This window comes from Aquarana catesbeiana, linkage group LG04 (assembly GCF_042186555.1).
Source record: "Aquarana catesbeiana isolate 2022-GZ linkage group LG04, ASM4218655v1, whole genome shotgun sequence".
Classification (NCBI taxonomy): domain Eukaryota; kingdom Metazoa; phylum Chordata; class Amphibia; order Anura; family Ranidae; genus Aquarana; species Aquarana catesbeiana.
The window spans coordinates 223,074,649-223,100,402 of NC_133327.1; the positions used below are offsets into that span (position 1 = coordinate 223,074,649).

Consider the following 25,754-nt stretch of genomic DNA (forward strand, 5'->3'; position numbering starts at 1 on the left):
CAGCCAGGGGAAAGACAGTTTTCACTACTTGACCTCCAGGAAGTTTTAACCCCTTTCATAACCAGACCATTTTTTGCTATTCAGCATTGTGCTATTTATCTGGTATCTGCACGGTCATGTAACACGATACGCAAATTCAATTTATATAATTTTTTCACACAAATAGAGCTTTTTTTTGGTGGTATTTGATCACCGCTGTGTTATTTATTTTTTGCTAAATAAACAAAATTAAAAAATGAAAATTAGAAAAAATTCTACTTTCTGTTATAAAACATATTGAGTAAAATCAATTTTCTTTATAAATTGAGGCCAAAATGTATTCTGCTACATGTCTTTGGTAAAATAAAAAAAATCCCAATGATGTATTAACAGTCTATCTCATTTCTTGAGGCCTTTTAAAATGCCAGGACAGTACAAACACCCCCCAAATTACCCCTTTTTTGGAAAGTAGGTAGTGCAAGGTATTTAGTAAGAGGGACGGGGAGTTTATTGAAGTTGTATTTTTTGGCACATTTAATATTGTAATTGTAATATTTTATTACAAGCAAGTTTAACTATTATAGATTATGGTCCAACAGGTCTGGTAAAAGGTGCCTGTCAACTGTCACCCATTTGGTGGTGGATTCCATTATTTCCTGTTCACACATATTGCACATTTGAGGCAATGTGGTCTTTCGGACATATCATGAAGGGTTTTATCTGCACACGAATTGACTGTCTTTGCACTTGATTAGATGAATTTTCGTTTTTCGTGGTTCACTCGGTCTATATGTGCCAAATATATATTCATTCCTATTTACACACTATATGTGTATCATTTGAACGTTTGCACTTTATTTGGGGTTTACACTTTGTTGTTTGTTCAATGGCACTTTTTTATTGATTTAATTAGCACTGCTTTCTTTTTAAAAATGTCTGGTTTTAACTGGTATCACAATTTTATAAGTGGCTGCTTATTGTGGAGATATTGATGACCTAGTGAGGACTTTTACACTTATTGCTATATAATGTATTTATTATTTCAGGTTTCATACACTCTAAATTCTCTAATTTTATATTTTATATATTCTATATATTTTTTATCAAGGATACAGTTTTAAGGCCTTGTTCACATTTAGCATACTAAAGTACTCATACAGTATGTGGAGGGCCCTTATTACCCACGTTGAGATGCACAGGTGTGCAGACGGTCCCATTGATGTCAATTATAACACATCGGCTGCACAGATACAGGTGTATCCAATCCGACATCAGTGCAAGTCTGGGCACATAGTCCTAAACGCAAACAGGCGTGTCAATGGGGATGCACGGAACACCTGTGCATCCCTGTGCAGATAAACACGGCCCTCCATAGGCATATGCTATCATGCCCCGTGTGAGCATGCCTTAAATATAACACTAATATGTGTTATGAAATCTAATGCTAAAATTTAAAAGCATGTAAACACCTATTATATATAGATGTGTTTTAATCCCTATCAGTTTTATTTCAAGTCAAGTCAAGCTTTATTGTCATTCTACTACACGTAAGAACATACAGTAGAACGAAATGTCGTATCTCACAGGGCCACGGTGCTACATACAAATTAAACATAATTATAAATAAATATATAATGAATAAAACACCAATAAAAAAAACCTATACACATCTGGGAACTACGTAACTGTACATATACTATATGTTTCCAAAAGTCTTTGTAGCAGCAAGCGTTTATAAAAGTGTCTAGTGCATATTCAAGATTAAAAAGGAGGGGACGTGAGACGTTCCTGGTCACAATTTATAGGTTGTAGAAAAGGTTTCAAAGAGGATTGGAGTTGAGGGCTCTCACAGCCTGGGGGAAAAAACTGTTGAGCAGTCTGACAGTCCTGGTTTTGATACTCCGGTACCTTCTACCTGATGGCAAGAGCTGAAAGAGACTGTGGGAGGGATGGGTAGGATCCCTCATGATACTGGTAGCTTTGCTGGAGCACCGTGTATGGATGTCCAGGATGGAGGTGAGAGAGACACCAATAATCTTTTTAGCCATCTTCACTAGCCGCTGCAGGGTCTTGCGGTCAGCAGAACTGCAGTTCCCATACCAGACAATGATGCAGCTGGTCAGCATGCTTTTAATGGTTCCCCTATAGAATGTAGTAAGGATGGGTGAAGAGAGACTGGCTTTTTTAAAGCTGTGGAGAAAATATAGGTGCTGTTGTGCCTTCTTGGTTAGTGACGTGATGTTGGTTGTCCAGGTAAGATCCTCTGAGATGTGCACTTCCAGGAATTTAATACTGCTTACTCTCTCCACTGCTTTTTACTGAAAATCCAGTCATTGTTCTGCCATGTTAAACTGCCATGGCCTTCACATACATCAAGAACTATCAGCCACCCATATTCAACTACCTCAATGACCTTCAAATGTTTTACTGTGTGATATTAGGTAAATCTTGTACACATGATTTTTTGGTTTCTTTTTCACTCACATTCAGGGGAGCAATTAACTGTTCCTCATTTTTATTGCCAGCTGGGGGGTCCACAGTACCCACACTGTATACCTGCCCAAGTTCCTGTAATTTTTTTGTGGTTTAAGGGTTTTGCATGGTTAAAAACTGGGAACTGAATTTTGGATAATTTTTATCACACTTTTTATCAGCTCCTCAGAGCCTAAATTCTAACTAAGCTGGAGCACACATTTGGTGATGGCAGCTCTGTTCTGATTAGGAACCCATTCGTGCAACATTGTCTACCTAAGACTGGAAGCTCCAACAGAAGCTGTAGCAGGGTCAGCAGGAAAGAGAGAAAGAAGAATTTTGAAGGAAAGACATGAAAAAGAATAGCTAATCAGGAACAAGTGCATGGTAAGGAAATATTGATTTTTTAAAAATGTTTTAGATAACATTAATGCATTAATGCATCCAACACTTTTATGCAAATGCTAACAATATATAGCTCGTATTTGCTCCTTTTTGTTCAATTAAATACACAAATAAAAGCACTTTGTTATATCTGTCCATTAAGCGTAAAAAAAACTATTACTGGTGTCATAAATTCAGGGTTATCCTGTGAACACTTCCTGTATTATATGCAGAACAATTAGTTACTATCTTGTGGAGGTGAGGAGAATGGGGGGGGGATTCAGTAATTTAATAACAGACATTTAGATTGGGCTAACATCAATTCTTGCAATTTCGGTTCAAATAAAGAAATATGTTGTCATTCCACAAGTGAAAATTAGGCGCTGAGCGCATTCCTGGCAGATCAACAGATACAACAGGTACAGAGATGTACTGTATATGTTTTTTTATTCTGCCCTGACATACACTTGAATACTTTTTGAATTGTCTCTGTCACCATTGTGGGGTTTGTTTACGTTTTTATACTCAGAGCTGCCGCTTTACTCCAGTTCCTGTAGATCATTGAAGTGAGGGGCAGCTTCCAAGCAGAACCTGTCTCCGATACACAGTAATTTGAAAAATGTACATCCCTTGGGAATTGTTGATTTTTATATTTTAATTAATGTTTTCAAGCAAGTACTCTATAAAGTTTGCTTCCATGAAAGAGAACAAATAACATGTAGACAAAAGTGAACATCTCCTAAAAGTAAGGAAAGGATACATTGCATAGCTGACAGCTGCAACTCTTGTTCTTATAAATTTGCACCCAATTATCAGTTCAGACATCATGATACCTAAAGCACCCTTCCTACAGCATTAACAAGATGTGAACCAAAACATAACAAGACCTAGAAAGCCTATACCTATGATAATAATTGTATAGGTGCTCCTATCCTCAGAAAAGTGCAATTAAGGCGACAATGAAAAATCAATATCCTCTAGAATAGAGTGAGATTGAGTCCTACAGAAAAAAGAGATTTTAGAGAAAGAGAAAAGAAAAACAAAGAGGGTATCCTGATAGTAGAAAAAATATTGGGACCTGTCCACTCTCAGTTCTCAGGGGAAATGTACTTAATCCAGGGGTCCCTTGTTTTATGGAATTCAGTAAAATTATTATGGAGGGTGCAGGTGAGTTTATTATTCACCATAATCCAGTTCAATCTATAGTTGACATAATCTACTGTAGGTGCGCCACAGTAATTTTCCAACAATGCGTTATTGCAGTTCTTGCTGCTAAAAGCATATATAATTTTACCCATTTATGGCCATTTTGGAATATCAGAGTCTAGTTCCTGAAACAAAGCTATCTCTGGGGCCCTAGCAAGATTGATATGCAAAACTGAGCATTTGAGGTGAAAAAGTTTTATCCAAAACCTGGACAACCTAGGGCACTGCCAACACACGTGAAATATTATTTCCGGCTCTCTATATTGACAGAAACAGTTTAGAGATGCAGACGAATGCATCTTTGCTACCCTAGTTGATACTAGTTACCAACATAAATGGGTTTTTTAGTTAGATTCTATCAAAACAGTGTTAATGGAAATTTTAGACAACTTGTTTGTAATGTCCTGCCAATCCGACAAGTTCCATGAAACTGTGGTAGATCCCTCTCCCACAGTTTCATGTAGAAGAGCTTACACTTTAGATCATTTAAAAGGAGATAAACAGTAGAGATACATCCTTTGGACCAATCCCTCGATCTGCGGGACAGCTCAAACGATGTCGCTGTAGGATAGCCTGGTAGCAGGTAAAGTTTGCTTCTTATAAAAGATACAATCTGATTGTATCTAAATAGTTCAGAGGGGGAGCATATGTAAGGTGTCTTGAAAATAGGCTAGGAATTTTTGGATTATCTGAGACTTCTTTTAGCAACAAACGGTCAGCTCCTAGGTTAAATTTGGTGAGCAGGCCACTTCTGGATAAATTAGCAGTTGTTTGAAATTTACACCACTTGTAGATTATTTTTCCTTCAGTGGAATGATTGATTTCAAATCATTTGGTGATCGATTTAAATCCCTTGCTAGACTCATAGGCATCCACAGCATCTCTGTGGGCCTTAGAGAAGTCTACTGATATTGGTATGACAACAACACAACTGTCAATAGCAAAGAGAACACCAGACCCTATATGTCTGAAGTTCAAATAAAACAGGTTCTACCTGCTTGCTCCCCGAGGAGGTTCCAATCATTGGAGTTTAATTTGAAATACAAGATTTTAATTCCATAGATTTGAAGTTGTGGTAAATATGCTTTTTCCATATGAGAGATCTGAATGTTTGTTAATTTAAATCATTCAACTAAATACACCATACCAATTTTATGTGAAAACCAAGTTCCTCATAGGTGGGACTTTAACGGACCATAAACAGTTAAAATTGTTGTAAAATTACAAATTTATTATACAAAAATATTACTACACAATACAAAAGATTATGCAATAAAAACAACAAACATATGTTGGAGTAGACAACGAAAAACAAACAACTGGAAAAACCCAAGCTCACTGTCAAGGAGACAGGGGAAATCCAACGCGTTTCAACTAATGAGATAGAAGTCTTCTTCAGGGATAATGGGCTGAAGTTATCCAGAGGTGTACAATAGATCCCATGGGTTGAATGCATCAGCCATAGGAAATCATAGCTCAAAGAGTGAGAAGGGGCTGAAGCGCCAAAACAGCACCGTGAAGCCAAGACAGGACGGAGATGGAACGTGTTCAAGACTACCCCCGCATCGGGGTATATGTTCTCCCAAAAGGGGGCCAGAGAAGCGCTATATCTCATAGGTTTGGGACTAATCAGCCAGGTGCAGAGAATGGTTCTACAGGGGGTGCTAGTCCAAAAAACCCCGATCCATATTAAAATGGGCATAGAGTTGATCCTTGGCCACACCAGTAGAATGACCATAGCGTGATGCAGTAAAAGAATGCTGATATGCAATTCTATAAGAATTGGCTGAACACAGACAGCTAGGCCTTCAGTGTGTGGTTTACACGACGAGTCCCTATGTCTCCCAGGAGAAGCTGAAGTCTTAAAGCTCTACCTTTGAGGAACTTGGTTTTCACACTACGAATTAGGGATGTAGACCTGAATCAGTTTTATCCATTCACTTGGCAACAACTTTTATGACAATTTTATGTGACATTTGTTTAAAGTGGAATTTCATTTTCTCAATTAACATTGACTATTGTTAATCCTTATGCTGCTAGCATTTTTTTTACATTTCTTCAACATTTCTGAAGTTACTTCCTGGTTTCCATGCCTACGCAGTCTTCAGGAGGGGAGGAGGGTTTTTATCTGCTAAGCATACCTGCCTGCATAACTCAGCTAATGACAAGTCTATGATACATGAATCATCTGCTCATTCTCAAGATGGCTATGACTGGACATGCTAGGAAGTGTTTTTCACAGTGATTTCTCAACAAAATAAATCATGGAGACATGAATGGATGGGTGAGATTGCTTTGAATATTAAAAATTCATTCAATAGTGTGTTTGGTCCTCAGATGCAGTGTAATTCCACTTTTAATATATTAACTTTATCTGTAGGCAACAATTGAATCAACATCTAATGAATGCCTGTTGCAAAAGTCAAAAATGTCCATGGGGTATACTTACTTTTTCAAATTACTCTAATAGCCCTGCCTCTCCTATTGTGTGTAGCTGGTGCTTGTAGTGGAGTGCAGTGTGCAATGACAACTACTATCTTCTACAAAACTAATACTGAGAAAAAACATGTAATGAGAGAAATACAGGTATGGAACGCTTATCTTTCTTGACAATATCGGTTGCTTGGTTGCAGGACTGATACTTCTGGGTTAATCAGAATCCTTTATTAAACTCAAAGGGAAATTAATGCAAAAACAGCCATGTAATTAAGGTTTTCATAAGGATGTCAGCAATGGTAACTTCCGTCTCTCCTTATAAAAAAAGTCTCCTTTAAATACCCATATTATAAAAATAACAATGTAAGTGCTGCTGACAACTACACCGCATATGCTAACTCCACAAACCAGGAGATGGTGGGCCAAGACTGCATCACATTTGATGAGTAGGGGAAAGCATCAGCTGTGGAGCCCCATGGGATGTTGGCACATGTGTCTTCTATGGCATCTATGTAAACTACCCTTCATTTTGATGATCCATGATGCTGCCAGTGGCAGTCCTGGGTTATTGGACTATAAACAATCCCAGGTGCATTATTCAGATTACGGCGACAGCTCAAGATAATAAGTGTCAGTTGTATAAATATTAGGCCTTGGAAGCAGAACATGAACATTTTACAATTACTGCACAGTCAATTCTATTTGTTTCAACTAAACCTGTGTTTTGAGTAGGGTTGCCACCTTTTCTTCAAGCCAAACCCGAACACTTTAGCAGCACAGGGCACATTTTTTTCATATTATACACTATAGGATTATAAAAGACCTGGGGCATCTTTGGGTGCCCCAAAGAGAGTGGTAATGCAGCGCGGTGCAGCAAACAGTGGATGTGGCCAACTGCTCTTGCTGACATCATTGCCCCCCCCAGTGCCCCATTGATGCCAAACCTGCCCCCAGACAGCAGCCCGCAGCTCCTGGATGGCAACAGATTTTGCGTGACTATCTCAGTTACTTGGGGAGCCATAGCCCAGTCTGAGTAATGTGTCTGGGTTTCAGGCAGACTGAAACCCAGACAAATAGTTCCAAACCCTGACTGTCCGGGTGAATCCCAGACAGGTGGCAACCCTAGTTTTGAGCATGAAGGGCAAATAAAAAAAAAGTTTACATTCATGAAGGCCTGCTGTTGTACTTATGCTTACCCTACCTTCATTCCTCAGCTCCTGTGTTTGCTGACTGTGCCCCTCCTTGGAACTTACACAAGATTAGGGATTCTACCCACTACGTGACAAAGTTGTTGTGAAGGGGGTTACAAAGGGAAGATACCAAGACATATTCAGTCATTATGCTGACTGTATGTTAAAATACATTTAATGATTTTATAATAGATTAAATTTTGTGTTTTCTTATTCCCATAGTGTCCAGCTTAAAAATAAAAAGGACCTTGCACTAAAAAGCAAGGTCCACTTACTAGATCAGGTCCACCACCCCCATGCCAAATTTCCAGATCTTGGCTGTAAATAAATTTAAAAAAACCTGCTGAGAAATGCTAGTAAATAAAGTTACCCTAAAGTGTTACTAAATCCACAACAGTAAAATCAGTCTGCATTTGCAGTAAAGCATGCTTGTTATAATCACTATAGAACCTAAGGGGTTAATCCTCTGCATTATGTAAAAAGGATGTGTAGCACTGTCTCCGTAGGGCTTGCTGAGTGTTGACTTCATAGGCCTCTCTCTGGTTACCTGCAGCTGGTTGCCACTAGTTCCCACTTAGTTGCTGAGGGTTCCCTACCTTGGCGATGAAGGTGCCCACTTTGTTGCTGAGGGTTTCCCACTTGGTTACTAGGGGTTCCTGCATGGTTGCTAGGAATTCCCAATTGGTATCTAGGGGTTCCCACTTGCCCCACCCTTACTCTCGTTTGCACGTTACTTTTTGGTATTTATTTGAAACTTGGATGGGGAAGGGATGAGTGGGATACTCCAACTGGAACTATTCACAATAGATAAGGACAACTCTCACTTGACCTCACCAAATTATCTGTGGAAGCAGACACACTGCTTTTGACCACACAGCCACATGTATGGAAGGGTTAAGTCTTCTTGCTCTCACTAGCAGCATACTTGATGCACTAAATTATCGTCAGGATGCTCTCTAGCATCCTTTACTGACACCCGTCCACTGACTCTTCTACCTTAAGGGGGCGACCCCCGCTCGACAGGCTCCAAAGACACAGATCTCTACTCACAGTAGGCAGAATCAGATCCTTCCTGGTGTCTCCCTTCCAGTCAGCTCTGCAGGACCTCTGGGTTCACCTTCTCTCTCTCTAGGCCCCTGGGTCGACCACCCAGGGCCGCACAACTGCCTCTGCAGAGGACAGGACAGCCACCCTTCTCCCTCTTGGGCTCTGTTCCCCGGCTAAACTCACCCTGAGCACATGTACTCTGGCCTTATATACAGTATCCCACAATGCAATGCAGCATTGCCAGGGCTGTAACAAAGCCTTTGCACTCACTTGTCAGGTCCCCTCCCACTGTCCAATATGCCTCCCTATTGGACCAGAGGGGAACAGATAGAACAAGCTGTGCTGCTCCTGAATACAATGCCCAGATCTAATCAATAGATCTTGCTCCCTGGTAGGCAGAGAGCACTCTAAGCTTTACCTGACTACCTTCCTGGTAAGCAGAAAGATAAAAAAAACTGTACTCTCTTCTAGCACCTACCTAGGAGGGTGCTACAACCACCCCCACCAAAACAAGCTGTGTCCTGATTGCTTTGGCCATCCCCACCTGTACAAAATATACAAGGAGTATCCCACAAACTTGGAAATGGGAAAAAGGGAAGTAACATATGCACAGGGCCGTGGGGCATACCCCATATGTGGCCAGTTAGCAAAATAAATTACGTAGGAAAATATATAGCCGTCTGCTGTACAAATATTTACATTATCTCTAAAGAGCATTTCCCCAGGTGCACTATATTAGTGCCCCCCCCCCCCCCCCCCCCACCAAACAAAACTGGATGACGTGGAAATGTCTGAACACTCCTAACTAACTATACTACACATAACACAATTGTTTTGTTTATGTACAAAATATATATACACAAATAAACTGAGGACAACCTCTGCCGAGGCATGAAGATTTCTTGCAGACCTGCAATGAAAAGAAACACAAGTATAGCACCATTCACCCTATATACTTACAGGGAGACCGTCCTCTCCTCAGAGGCGACCTTCTCACTTTACCAAACCCTATCACTAAACATCACATAGATTGCAGATGTATCCAGCCCCCTAAGGGCAACTCTTGACTCATCGTCCTGTAGTATTCCCGTAATGGGTAAAACAGAACAACATCCTAGTCTGACTAACTGGGCACATTTCACATTTGAACCATATGACTAGTAATAGACTCAGTTGCTCTCAATTACCAGAGTACTGATTCTTGTCTATCCTTGTCTAACCCACAAGTTAGAATGAAGAGGTGTGGAGTCCATCTGACTGATGCCCACAGTGTTCCTTCCTCTGCGGCACCGAGGCAACACAACTTCTCCAGGCGGCCTGCTGTTATTGCTGGAGCCTGAGCAATAGCTGGCCTACTTGTGAGTGTTTTGTAGAAATTCTTCAAAGGGAGCCCTCTTCTCTCTGGCACTCTCCTTCTCTGGAAAAAAAAATAAGCCACTACCCTTTTTTTTTCACAGGGTAGCAACTGGCACACATTACACTGGCCCACTGGCCCAAAGAAATCTTCGCAAAGTGTCTTTGCTGAATGAAGTATCTTCATAAAGTGTCCTTTCTCTTTCTTTTCCTAACAGCACTTGAGCAAACATAAGGGCCTTTTTGCCCAAAGATCTTCACAATGTGTCCTTAGCAAAGTATCTTCGCAAAGCGTCTTTGTGAACTAGGGGTTTACCCCCTCCTGGTAGCAGCCCCTGGTTTGGACAGGAGGGATCCTCTATCACAAAAGGATTTTCCTCCTAGTTGATGAAGCATTGTGGCCTCAATACTTCCCTCCTTCAATTGCAAGAATACAAGGAAAGGGGAAACTTGGATGAATAGGGCCTTCAACCCTGTGAACAAGAGGCCAACTGTGGCAATTCTTTGGGCTGAACAGCTCCTTTACCCACAGCCCGTGAATTTCGGCTTGGACTTGGCATTCCTCAATAATTGTGGTCTGGATGAGGGATCTGCACTACCTTGCTTTCCCGACTTATGATACTGAGAGACCAAGCCTGGCCTCCCCCATCTGGGCGATTGATCTCCACTCGGTCAATACATATTGACCGCCCCAGATTCCAATTCTCTTTGATGGAGAGGAAGGTGTCCCATAGGAGTGATCTGGACGATTTCCAGTGTGGCTTGGAGACAAATAAGAAGTCCCAAATGGCTTCTTCACACCAGGCATCCCTCTAACTCTCAATTTCCTCCATGGTCTTCCTTGGGGCATATGGATAGTCGTAACCTTATTCCATGGCCACCTTCCTCTAAACAGGCTGTTGAAAATGGGAGAATTTGGGGAGTTTCTGCCTATCACCCCTCCCAGATGGGGCATACGGGGTCTCCACTTCGGTGATCAGTTTTTCATATTCGTCATTCTGTGCTGGAGCCCAAACATAGGGGATAGATCTGGGACCCTTGTGGCATAAGCCTCGCAGAACCCCAGATTCCTCGCACACCTCATGCGAATGACTGCCACCTCTGTTTCTTCACCGAGGGAACTGGAGCTTGAGGGGCATATTCTTCCCTCTTGCCCCCAATCCCACTCAGTCTCGACCTCTGATCTCCAATTACCAATTCCCTTTTCCAGGGACCCCACATCAGTGACCCCTGCCTCCTTCTCACTGACCGAACTGGAGGACTTCGACTTCTGGATCTATTGACGCCCCTCTGCCTCTTTAAGAGCTGGACTGTTAGCTGCTGAGGCTGTTACTGAAACACCCTGTGGCCGTGACTCGGCCCTCCTGGCCTGCAGACTTTTTACTTCGAACACATGGATCTCCCAGGTCTAAGAGATGGTCCTGCAAGTGTGCACCACTGGTCCCGCCACCAGTGGTGTTCTTGGCACTCCCTGCCCTCTCCCAAATGGGACAGCCACTATGGGTGTCAGTGTCTCTGAAGTGGTTCCTACTTCCCAATTTACATACAGCCGTCTGGCGTTGCAATCACTCTGCTCCAGTTGCAGCAACATGTCACCACAGTGCCCGCACTGGCGCCACACTCACAGCCTCACAGATACATTCAGGCACTTGACACATACCAGCCCAAGATGCTCCTTCACTGCACAGTGCCAGTTCTCCCTTGGGCATTAATCGGACCCCTGTATCCTACAGGGTTGGATTCTGTGACTCAGTCTGCTCTGCAGGCTCTTTGCCAACACATGCGATAGGATCCGCGTTCTGGCTTGCTCCAGTACCCGCCATCTTGCTACTCCTTGCACATGTCTCCTTCACTGCAGCTACACCCGAAGGCGGAAGTGACATCATAGCTAATTTCCCCTCCTGTCATTGGTGGCCCACAAGCGGCGACTCCGCCCACGGCCCCAGACTAGCTGAATCTCTGGCAGTGGCTCCTCCCACTAAGCAGATCTCTTTGGTGCACTTTCTCCCGCACGGTACAGTAACCCCTTCACCGCTGCTATCATGCTGCCCAGCTTCCACGAATGGTACTGTAATGCAACTGTGTTTCTTGCCACGGACACACCCTCATCTGCCGATACTTGAGTCCGACCGGCATTTTCTTGCTCACATGCCAGCCCGGCTCCCTCTCTGCTGTTGGAAACTGTCCCGCTGTTGCTACCTGCATGGCAGACATTTTCTCTCCCAGTACATGTACAGACACAGTCCCTGATGCACCAGTCCCTGCGTCCTGGGTCACTGCTTTCTTGCACACAACTTGAAAGCACACTTTTACTGATTACTGTGAAGCAGACATCACTTTCCGCCACAGTGCAACACATCCTTCTTTCACTGACACTCCAGCACTTTACTTTAGAAGACATAGCATTTCTTGAGTACACACTCAGCCGTTGCTGGTAGCAACCATTGCTGTAACTCAGAAAGACATCCCAGGCGACGCCCACAAATGTAGCACTGTGCTCATAGGGCTTGCTGAATGTTGACTTCATAGGCCTCTCTCTGGTTACCTGCAGCTGGTTGCCACTTTTTCCCACTTAGTTGCTAAGGGTCCCCACTTTGTTGTTGAGGGTTCCTGCTTGGTTGCTAGGGATTCCCACTTGGTTGCTAGGAGTTCCCACTTGACCCCCCTTCTCCCGCTTGCTCGTTACTCAATGATCAGTTCAGGGTATTTGTGTTTTTGGTATTTATTTGGAACTTGGATGGGAGAAGGGATGAGTGGGATACACAAACTTGATCTATGCACAATGGATAAGGACAACTCTCACTTGACCTCACCAAATTATCTGTGGAAGCAGACACACTGCTTTTGACCATACAGCCACATGTATGAAAGGGTGCTCTCACTAGCAGCAGACTTGATGCACTAAAGTTTCTCCTGGATGGTCTCTAGCATCCCCTTTACTGACACCCATCCACTGGCTCCTGTAGCTGAAGGCGGCAGCCCTCACTCGACAGGCTCCAAAGACACAGATCACTACTCACAGTAGGCAGAATTCGTTTTTTTTTTCTTGGGAGGCTGCATGTGATTAACACAGGGCCAATCAACACTCTCCAGACAGAGGGTCAGGGGTCCTACAGCCTCATAGGACAGTCAGAGTAGAATGCAAATTCCTCTTACAAGCTTTAACCAGATCTACACCATGTCTGGCCCTGCTTCACTTCCTGATTCCCTTACTGAAGATGCCAACACCTCCACCCAGGAACTGATGGACAGGTCGGCTTGGGGTGAGATCATCGCGGGCGTCCTGGACAGGTAAGTGTCCTTATTTTAAAAGTCAGCAGCTGCAGTATTTGTAGCTGCTGATTTTAATTTTTTTTTTCCAGTGGAACTCCACTTTAAAGTGGTTGTAAACCTTCCTTTTTTAATAAAAATAACAAACATGCCTATACTTACCTGCTCTGTGCAATGGTTTTTCACAGAGCAACCCCAATCCTCCTCTTCTGGGTTCCCCCCACCAGTGTTCCAGGCCTCTCCTCTTTATCTGGAGCCCCACATAAAGTGGCTTTCCCTGGGGGCACCCATATGGGCTTGTTTCCGAGTCCCGCTGCTGCGTCCATTGACACAGACAGTTTCCCAGTGTCCCAGTGGACATTGTCCGAGTGTCAATGGACAGACAGTGGGACAGGACTTGATTGACAGCAGCGGGAGTCAATGGCTCCCACTGCTATCAATCTGTCCAATGAGGAGAGAGACAGCAGCTGGATCCGCTGCGCTCTTGCACATCGATGGATTGGATCGGCCTCAGGTAAAAAGGGGGGGGGGTTTGGGGGGCAGCTACAGCACAGAAGGTTTTTACCTTAATGCATAGAACGCATTAAGGTAAAAACCTTAAGGCTTTAGAACCACTTTAAACACTATTCATTTGAAAGTGTGTAGCATTTTGGGAAGTGGAGGCTGTTAACATCTGTGTGCGTTATAGTGTGTAGTAAGGTATAAGGAATAGCAAACCCCTTTAATAAATTAATAAGGATAGATAATTAATTCTGAATAATGCCTTTCACCTGGCAGTGGTGTAACAGTAGCCATAGCAGTCCTTGAGGCCACCGTGGGGCCTGTGATAGCAGGGGACCTCATTAGGGAGCCCAAACTCTAACGTTTCCATTACAGAGGGGCTGAATTTAGACCTTAGGGTTGTTACCAATCACACATCACTCTCTGTGCACTAAGAAACATTTGCTTAGCTGCCTTAAAGTATAACTCCACTTTTGTTTAGAAAAAACATTCCCCTCTGGGTTATCTGTGTACATTGCAAGGATTTTACCAAATGTTGTTTCAGATTCCTACCTTTTGTTATTCTGTAGAAATCACTGCTGAGTGAGTCTAAATGGGAGAGGTTTCATAATTATCAATCAGTTGCTTGCAGGGTCTCCATCTCTTTAGAGTTTATTTCCTATTGGGAGTATCTTACCAAAAATGAAAGCAGATGCCCAAACCCTGACTTGTATCTTAGTTTAGACTTCTGGGAAATTCAGTAAGCCAATCACACAAGCAGGAAATATTGTTTCTGGGGGGCGTTCTGTACACATTCTGTGTACAGAAGATCTCCAGGTAGCCATATTGTATTGTACTTTACAGAAAATTACAGAGCTGCAGATTGAAAAGGAAAGGTATTTTTTAATAACATTCAATTACAATATGACTTGTGACACAATTGTAAATGCTATATTATTTTAATTTTTTATTTGCTCTTTTTTTCCCATGAAAGTGCAGTTACCCTTTAACAATGTAGATATTGCCCTCTGAACATCTGCTAATGAATGAAATTAACCCCATCTTCCTATTGTAAGCACAAATCTTAGAGTTCCCCCTTTGCTAAAACCTTAAAGGACAGCTAAGGTTCATTCTTCTATAAAAAGTTTAAAAAGGCTAAAGTTTAGAAAAGTTTGTACTAGGGTTACAGTGTAAATATGTGCAAGAGCAGTATTCATTTTGTCATAATATAAAATATTGTTATGGTTGTTATTAATAAAATTGCCACTAAAACTATTAATTTTATCTAAAGCACTGGCCCCCAGTAGTCTGACTATGCTAACAGTTCTCCTGCCATCTTTTCTTGGTTAAGGCATACATATATGCAGGGCCCCCACAGCAAAGATGGCCACCTCAGGAGGTAGCACACATGCACGTGCGCACTTCACTCAGTGATGTTGAGCCTGTGGTTTTACCATGCTCATTTTTACTGAGCAGCAGAAAGAACAGAGAGTCTGATATGGACACTCTAGCCTTCATTACCCAATGTCAATTGGCCTCCTGTGCAGCACGACCCTGCATTTATGTTAAAGTGGATGTACACCAAATTCATGAAATTTGTGCTGGGCACATATATCTGCAGTGTTTTCTGATCTCTTTCCAAAGCACTATGTCCCGTAGCTGTCTCTTGCTCAGTAGCTCTGTTATCAGCATGATAACTTCTCACACGTTCTCTGAGACGGGAGATAGAAGTGTGTGTAGGGGGGAGGTTGCTATAAAAAGATTAGCAGCCAGTTTGCCATCTAAGAGCATAGCTATGCACATTCCTCTCTTCCTATGCCAATGAGGAGAGGGGGGTGTGTGCCTTTCCTCCAATCAATTGCTCCCAGTGTAATCCAAGCCTAATGCCCTGTACACACGATAGGATTTTCCGACATTTGATGTCGGAATTTCCGCCAACAAATGTTTGAGAGCAGGTTCTCAAATTTTCCTACAACAAAACTTGTTGTCGGAAATTCCGAGCGCGTGTACACTATTCTGATGCACAAAAGTCCACGCATGCTCGGAATCAAGCAGAAGAGCTGCACTGGCTATTGAACTTCATTTTTCATTGTACTTGTTGTACGTCACCACGTTCTTGACTTTCGGAATTTCCGACAACATTTGTGTGACCGTGTGTATGTAAGACAAGTTTGAGCCAACATCCTTCAGAAAAAAATCCACGGTTTTGTTGTCCGAAAATCCTATCGTGTGTACAGGGCACAACAGTGCATAGTGAGGGAGTGAAAATTCTTACCCGATGTAAGAATTCTAAAGAATATAGCAAGATGAAGACAGAAGATATACAGTACATGTAAAACTCAGGTAGGGAGATTTGTTTCATCCCTGGGTATCATCTGAGCCTGTTCATTTCACTGGGTATATGTGAGGGTTTACATCCACTTTAACCCCTTGCCGCCGAGCATACGCAGATGTGCGTACTCGGCTTTTGGGGCTTATACCGGAATGATGCCCGCAACTGCAGGCATCATCCCGGTACCGTTTTTTAGAGCCGGCGATCGGCTTTCCAGGGATAACAATCGATGCAGCTAAAAGCCGCTCGGCTGTTATACCGGAGGAGCGGGAGGGGACTCCCAATGCCTCCCGCCGCTCTAACCGGGCCTCCCGTCCCACCGGGGGACCCGATCTACAATCGGATGCCTCCGGCGGCTCAGGACAGACTGGAACGAAGCCGGGAAAGGCTTCGTTTGAGTCTCCTGATTGTAAACACGGAAGCGACGTCATGACGTCACTTCCCGTTTACTCGGCTGCCAAAGGCGCCAGTTTTAAAAAATTTAAACAATATTCAGAATCGCCCAAAACGGCAATCTGAATACTTTTAAGTGCAAAGGAGGGTACCTGTCACCACCTATTACTGTCACAAGGGATGTTTACATTCCTTGTGACAGCAATAAAGTGATCAAAATGTATTTTTTTTTAAACACAATTTATTAATATAAAAATAAATAAAATAAATAAGAAAAAATTTTTTTTAAAGCTCCCCTGTCCCAGCGAGCTCGCGCAGCAAAGAAAATGCATACGGAAGTCGCGCCCGCATATGTAAACGGTGTTCAAATCACACATGTGAGGTATCGCCGTGATCATCAGAGCGAGAGCACTAGACCTCCTCTGTAATTCTAACCTGGTAACCGTAAAAAAAATGTAAAGCTTCGCCTATGGAGATTTTTAGGTACCGTCGTTTGTCGCCATTCCACGAGTGCGTGCAATTATAAAGCGTGACATGTTTGGTATCTATTTATTTGGCGTATCATCTTGCACATTATACAAATAAAATTGGGCTAACTTTACTGTTTCGTTTTTTTTAAATTCATGAAAGTGTCCCTTTTCCCAAAAAGTTGCGTTTAAAACACCTCTGCACAAATACCGTGTGACATAAAATATTGCAACAATCGCCATTTTATTCTCTAGATTCTCTGCTAAAAAATATATATATAATGTTTGGGGGCTCTAAGTAATTTTCTAGCAAAGAATACGGATTTAAACTTGTAAACACCAAATGTCAAAAATAGGCTTAGTCATGAAAGGGTTTTAAGATCAACAAAATGTATTGTCACAGTTGACACTACCAGCTGTTAGCAGTTATCCAGAGGGCCCCATCCAAAATTTGCTATGAGGCTCCACGACTCAGCTTTGTCCCTGTTTATTTCCTTAACTCTCTGAAACCTAATATCTTTATAACTTAAAAAAAAACTGTTATTTTCCCATGTAGGAAAAAACAACAGTTCACTTTTATGTTGGCATAAACCAGCTGCCCATACCAGGAAGTACCAGATTTTTTCCTTCACTTCCAGCTGCCAAATGGAGCAGCACAAAAACAAGGTAAAGGTACTTACCTTTCCTTTCCTTTGTATTGCTTATTTGAACCTTTTGTTTTTCTCTGCATGGGCAAAACAGTGGTTTTCTTTAAGAGGGCGTAACTAATTCCCTTACGTATTACTATTATTTTTATTAATATTATTTTCATGTGTATAAATTTCCCAATTTAGGAGTAGTAAAGCCTGCAATTACATATCACAAACTTTTGTCTGATTGCTTCTAAGCCAGCAAAAATTCTAAACATGGGTAACCCTGTTGGCACCGCCTGGCTCTACAAAAGTAATTTTTTCAATTAATTTTTGTTAAAGGAGGCGGGTAAAAAATTGGCAACTGAACAGTAACTGTATCTAAATAGATGCATTCACTATTCTGAGATGCGCACCAGCCATGGTTGTTGCAGCTTCTTACAATAGCTGGCAGGGGAAAATCTTTCATCCATGCTCTTTATCGTTGATGGAGGAATCTATTAGATTTCACAACATGGGCTAAATGAAAGAAATCCAGGGCTTTTTTTTCAGCTCGAATGTGGGGGAACGTAGTTCCGGCACCTCCAGCACCTCCAGCACTGAATGTATGTATTGGCAAGGGATGTTGGGCATGTGCTGGAGGTTCTATTGATGCTGGCTGCTGGAGAATCAATTGTTGCTGAAGGGGATCTATTGTTGTTTGGGGGGTCAATTGGAATAGAATTACGGAACGGTGCTTAGAGGTGAGTAAGGGTCAGAGACAAGGGGTGACTCGAAAAAGGGAGTTCCTGCACCTATTCTCTGAGAAAAAAAGCCCTGAAGAAATCTATACATGTTTGACTAGCCTAAGACCTAACTAGTCAGAAATCATCTTTTGCTGCTCTAACTACAGTAAAGTTGTGTTTCCTATGACTATGGACTCTACACATCTTCAGAACCCTTTGACCCTGGGATGCTTTTCAGGCGTTTTAGTGCTAAATATAGCTCCTGTAAAGCGCCTGAAAAGTGCAATAAAATCTAAAAGTGAGCAGCCTGCTAATACCTTGTATTATGAGAATAAGGCTAGCAATGCATGGCTCAATTTCTTCTGTTCAGCCCCACCACCTGAATGAGAGAAATCAGTTGATTCCCCCACGTACACTAAACAGCATTAATTGAAGGAATCTGCACCTGCCGGCTATTGTGTTCAGACATCTGCGGCACCTGAATGCTCAACAGTGACTACATCTGATAGGGTGCAGTAACAGTTTGGACAACAGTTTTCCACTCGGGTTTACTTTTCTTCTACTCTCAATTTACCCCTAAAGTTCTTTTTCTCATGGTCTATGTTTTGGGGAGTTACAATGTCAGAACAACATGATCACAGGGTGCTTCATTCCCTAATATGAAGTATTATGTGTCTTTTTTTATACGTGTTTACTCTTTGTTATTCTAGGATGGATACATATATGCACCTGCCATTTGTGACCCGCGATAACTGTTTAATAAAGCTTTATTCTTTAAAAAACTGTTTTCCACTCAGTTGATTTTTAAAAGTGCTTTTCATGCCGGATGGTGCTTTCAGGGCCACCAAAAACTTGAATTTTGTCTGATTCAGTGGGAATCAGGCAACATTCTAGCTGTCTATAGCTAGCTTACTGTATCTTCCTTACTACAGATGGTTCTTTTTTGGGTTATTCACATAAAATTGCTGATTTATGTATAATGAGCAGGATTCTGATGTGGAAATCTTGAGCTAGGAATGCTTAATAATAAGGAACACAAATCCCTGTATGTGTCCTCTTGTACACCAATAAAGGGAGCACAATTACGTTTTAAAACGTTGTGCTTTTTAACAATCTATCCTATATAAAGTATGTTTACAGTGCTCCAGAGCAGATAGATGCAATGTAGAAATTATCTTTATGTTTTAACCTTATACTGCCCTTGCAGAGTATTCAGCAATTGAAAATGTGAATCTTTGCTTCTTCCTGTCCCCAACATAGAGGTGTATACAGTATCACTGCTCTGTTCTTGGATTGTAGAGATAATTATTTCAAATGGGTGCTTACACAGTTATGTATCACACTGACTGAAGACTGATAGACACAGTGAAGCTGTTCATTATCTAATTAGTGTGTCTAAACACTCCTTTCTTAATAGTCAATCATGCCATCATTACTTCTTCGAAATGATTTGCTGAGACTAGCTATTCTTGTTGCTGGAGCTGCTGTAATGTACTTAAATGGAGAAGGCTGCATGTTTTCTTGAGTGTTTTGTATACAGTAACCAAGTACTGCACACTTGCATATGAAAGCATCATTTATAAACCGGCACTCTGCCAGCTCAACACACACATACTAAGGCTGGCCATACATTGTTTGAATGTCAACCATACAGCTAACCTTACTTTTAAAGGGAAAATGTCATGAAAGAATCATGGACACTGTCATGGTTGAAAATACTAGCTGCCTGCCTGTTGTGCTGACCAGTTTGACTGTTTTGAGGTCAATATTGTAAAGTCACTAGATTACAAAGCCTGCCAGACATTAAGATATTCATAAGGTGGTCAGAAATGGTACATCAAAAGAAAACGTGTCATGAGAGTTAAACATATACCACCATTGCTGACATGCAATGCTTGTTGCCTGGATGTTGTACTAAAGCTTTGATTTCAGTTATTCCAACTCACTGACCTAGAAGAAGTAAGGACTTCTCGGTTTTCTCATCTGTTATTAAGACCAAACACAGCCAGGAAACATAGTTCTCTTGAGGATGCAAAAACATATAGTAGGATGTTTTAGCCTCCAGTGTGATGGGGACGGATTACAAGGCTGATTTATTATTAGAGAAAAGAGAACAAGTGAGGGGAGTTATTTCCAACAGCAGCCAATCAGAAATGTAGCTTATTACATAGCTACATAGTTGGTAAGTTTGAATAAAGACACCAGTCCACCCAGTTCAACCTGTGTGTGTGTTAAAACAAAAAATCATAACCCTGTATATTGTGTTCACTAAAATGCCCATCTAAGAGTTTTTTGTAACTATCAATACTTCCCGATGACACCACCGATTGTGGAAGTGAGTTCCACATCCTTACCGCCCTAACAGTGGAAAACCCCTCGCAGTTTAAGATTAAAACACTTTGCCAATTTCATTGAGTGACCACGCGTCTTCTTATACTCCTTGAGACTGAATAGTTTGTTCCCTAGGCTAGAATAACCATTGAGGTATTTGTATATCACTATCATATCTCCTCCCAAACTTCTGTTCTCCAGGGACAATAAGTGTAATGACCAGAACTGGACGGCTTACTCCAGATGTGGCCGAACTAGAGTTTTATAAAGTGTCAGGACTATAGTGTTATCTCTGGAGTAAATCCCCTTTTAAATGCACGCTAATATTCTGCTAGCTTTGCTTCCTGCAGCTTGGCATTGCATGCCGTTGCTGAGCCTGTCATCTACTAGGACCCCCAGATCTTTCTCCATCCTGGATTCCCCCAGAGGTTCTCCCCCTAGTACTTTGCGTTAATATTCTTAGCCCCCCATTACTTCACTAAAATAAAAGGTAAACATTTTATAGGTCGTTATGGGTTACAACTCCACTTTTGTCCATTTTCTTTTCTCCAATTTTCATGAATTAACCCCTAAGTATGTCCTGTGTAATAAGATCAAAGCTTACTGGATGGTAGTGAACCCAATTACTTGTTACTGTGGCACCCCTGAAAAACATTTAGTTATTAGTTTTCTGCATATTACCTATTTAATCCTATCACATTCTGATGTGAGATGATCATTAAACAGGCACAGTATATGCTCACGCATACAATCCATGTACGAGAAGGGCAATTATTGCTATTTGTATCATTTAAAAACATAAAATGCACCTCCTGTGTCAATGAAAGTACAGGTATAAACAACCACCACTAATATTAATAATTATAATAATGATACATATCTAATCATAAAAAGTAAGCCATGTTTGCTTGATTTACAGATGCAGTTTATGATTAGTATGTTTCCTATTTTTTTAAAATGTTATCTCTAATGTTTAGCAGAAAAGAACCTTATGCTATTTATTTTATATTCAGGATAAGACAATTTAAAATGCATTTTATATTGGTAGTGAGGATATTATTTATTGATTTTTTTAATAAAAAGTGGAAACTGCAATGCCAGTAGCAATTCACAGCAGCCCAATACAGGTTCACTTATTCTTGTAACACAGAACTGTTACATAGTTCCATTGCCATCTCTTAGATCTTGTCTTGTCATCATCAATCTGCACTACTTTTTTACATTCTCTTCTGATGTGGCTTCTTTATACAAATGTATCAAGGGCAATGATGGGCTCTAACCCATGCGATCAAGTGTTAAAAGTCCAATGTATTTGGACAGTTTGAAGTTGTGGTATGATTTGTTGGTGCAGTTTATTGCATATCAGTGCTATTTGCATGAGTGCCTGTAATTACCTACCGTACTTGTTTAGCTGGGTACCTTTTGTTCTTATTTTATTAACTGTAATATACATTGAAATGCACAGTGGGCCTAAGAGGAAGGAAAAATTGTTCTTGTTGCCCATGGCAACCAAAACAGATCTTTGCCTCTATTGTCTAAGGTTCTCCGAAAAAAAATACACTTGGAATCTGATTGGTTGCCATGGGTAACAAGAACAGTTTTTTTCTTTCTCCTGTGTTTGTGAATCTCTAACAGTATGTTTTGCATACAGCCGTAATTTCAGAGCATGTTAAGAAATAAAATAAAATAAAGAAATAAAATAACTAGCACTCAATTCACTTACCTAGCATTTTTACAGTCTGTCTGTTATTCTTGTCCCTGTGGGAGGCACATGGTCCTATAGTCTCCCGCTTCCTCCTCCACAGTTTTCTTCCAATAAGACTGTAGAGAACTGTGAGGCAGAAGACTGGTAGGAAGAAGAAGACACTGGATGTCCAGACCATGATAGTAAGTAGACCAGACTTCACAGCATACTCTGTAGCTTTACATTCATTTGTCTCAAAAGGATTGGTACCATTCTCATGTTCAACCCCAACCAAGACAAAGATGGGTCCAGCACTGACAAAAGACACTGCCCACAGCACAAAGATGACCAGCTTTACTCTGCCCTTGGTGATGACCACCTTGGCCTTCAGAGGAAAACAGATGGCAAAATATCTCTCCACACTAAGGGCAGTGATATTGAGGATTGTGGAGTAAGTGCAACTTTCACTGATAAACTGGAAGAGCTTACACAAGAGGCTCCCAAAATTCCAGGGTCGGTACTGCCATAGTCTGTACAGGTCAAGTGGCATGCACACAAAGATGAGCAGGTCTGAAAAAGCCATACTAGACAGATAGAGATTAGTTGTAGTCCTCATATCTTTGTACTTGTACACCACCAACATAGTCATGATGTTCCCAAATATCCCGATGATGAACAGGAATACACAGGTAACAGTTATCCCTGTGAGGACTGGCACTGGGAAGAGATACCCTGGATCTTCGGGCCAGGAGTGGTTGTAGTAGTAATAATCCATTGTTTTGTTCTCTGGGGTGTAAGTCTTATTGGCTGAGGACCATACCTGGCTGTGTATATGATATTGAGACAGTCTTGCCTCCATAGCTGTCAATGATATTGACACATCTCTGGCATGTCTTCATTTCTACTGTACTGGCATACAAACTTCAAGTAAAGCTGTAGAAACAAGTATGAGCAAAGTGCAAGCTTGCAGTGGCAACAGGTCCACAGCATATTTTCCCTGCAGATGTAAAATTCCATTTCATAAATCCATGTTGTCTATGACTGCAGGTTGCCCCCAGTATTAAGTCCATGTCCATATTTAAGTATGAGGCAGATTTTGGGTACTAAATGAGTACTTGAAGTTGAGGCATCCACTTGATTGAAAGTCTGCAGCAAGGGGTAGTATTCCTGTGACATGCTTCTGATAGGGATGGTTACTATAGATAGTAGTGGTACTCCCACACCAGTGAGTCCCAGGCAGGACAGCTGAGTGTCTGTGGACAGTTCACATCCTTGCAGAGTGCACTGTGTCTCCAGAGCTTGCCTGGTGGAGGGAAGCTGATGAAAGGGGTTTAGCAGCACGCCCATTCTTCCTCCCCTGCTCTATATCTCATTCTGATTCTTGCTGTCAGAATACAGAGATCCACAGACATACACAGCCTGTTCACATGCCATGCAAAGTCTATGAGACAGCGAACACTGAGCATTTTGATGTTCAATTTATTGCAGATGTTATCAAATCAGAAGGAAATAGTAAAACTGAGACCTGTCTCAGGTCTTCTAAAATCTATTAACTTTAATTCTTTAGTTAAACAGAATGAATGCAATTGTATTAACAGAGTGCAGCAAAATGTTGCATGGCCACCTACAAACACTTGCCCCAGTATTTTATCATTTATTGGTACTGATATCAAACTGCAGCTAATGAAGCAATCTTTCTTTCACTTTTGTTCATTCACATGGTGGCAGCTGTATAATTTGAACTGGGAGTTAATGTTTGCTGACAATAAAGATGATAAAAGTGAACACCACTCTCTGCACCCAGCGGCAGCTGCTTCGTGTAATATTTATAATCTAAACCAAGAGACAATTTAGAGAAGCCAAACGCAGAACACAAATGTCAACAAATTCACTGTATGTGATTGTAAACAACGCTACATCCTCCATGATAAAGTAGATTACGACACACAAAAAGCAACCTTATCTATACTGATATACATTATTTACACTCTCGATATGTTGAATAGTTTTTCGTTTTCTCATGATTATCAGTGCAAGATAATAATGATATGAAAAATGTATCTCAATAGCTGCTGTAATTTGACTGACTTGTTTCAGTAAACCCAAACAAAACTGAGCATGACATTAACCTCCCTGGTGGTATGATTATTTCAGATTTTTGTGTCTCAAAGCGGTACAATTATTTTGCATAGAAATTTGGTGTTTTATATTGTAGGCCTGTAATTCTTAACAATAACACACTTAAATCTGTCCACCAAGAGTCTAGTAGATACCCGGGTATGATGAAGTTTGAAATACAAAAACATAAATTATAATATAATAAATAAATATAATTATAAAAAATAATAATATAATAATATTAAAATACATTTCCCCAAGATTCACTATCGCTCAATTCTGCAAGTGTTCTAATTTACTATCGCTGTTTTCTAGCTGGTCTAAAGCCACTTTGCGCGTAAAGGGACACTTTTTGGTTGCTATGGATAATCTCCAGTTTCCAGGCAGAAAGAACAGTATATTTCATATAAAACTGCATGCAGGGCATTGGACAAAGCATTGGGGACAAAAAGGATGAAATAATTTCATACAGTACTGTAATCTGTAAGATTACAGTACTGTATGTGTTATGAATTTTCACTTTTTTGAATTTGCCGCCAGGCTCCGCCCCCGTGTGGCGCGACGCTCGCAGGGAACGGAGCCCATCACAGAGAGGCTTCGGGAGGAGGACAGAGCCCGCGGACACAGCGGGGGGGGGGGGACATCGCAGGATCCTGGGGATGCAATCCCGAGTGTGGCTCGGGGTTACCGCTAATGGTGCTGAAATTTAACCCCGAGCCACACTTGGGAATATCGCCAGGGAGGCTACGAACAGCTCCATTTAGTGGAAGCCAAACTGATCAAAGATATAGGCAACAGAAGTTATATCAAATTTTGACTTTTAATGTTGAAGCGAATCACAGCCCCAGTGCTTTCTGCCTTCCTATTGGTCAGCAAGTTCAGCCTGAATTACCCGAAAGTTTTTGACAGATTTTTTATTTTTTTTTTTGACGAAAGGACCCATGAACCATATGTTCATATTTGCCTGAAGATAAGCATTAAGAAAACTATTTAGTTATAATACAGAATATTCATGATTTTTATACAATAAAATATGAAAATATATAAAGTGTGTTTTTATTTCTGTTTTGACTTGATATAGTTTTAAAAAAACTAGTGTGGTAGAAAAAAAGTGCACAATGTTTTCTATAATTGCTACTCTTTATAATTACACTAAAGTTAAAGTGTTACTAAACCCAGGACCCTGCATTCACTATATCTGGTCTCCCACAGTACACAGAACATGGAAATGCAATTATTTTAGTAAATATAAACTGCA

The 25,754-nt window shown here is 41.3% G+C and overlaps 1 protein-coding gene across 1 annotated transcript in view; it reads right to left on the reverse strand.

Moving 5' to 3' along the window:
• The window catches only part of GHSR (growth hormone secretagogue receptor), a 45,187-nt gene extending 21,494 nt beyond the window's left edge, over window positions 1–23,693 (reverse strand). The window contains exon 1 of the mRNA XM_073629094.1: window positions 22,418–23,693. Coding sequence (XP_073485195.1) covers window positions 22,418–23,237 — 820 coding nt within the window. The 5' untranslated portion in view covers window positions 23,238–23,693. The remainder of the gene's footprint in view (window positions 1–22,417) is intronic.
• Window positions 23,694–25,754: the final 2,061 nt, after the last annotated feature.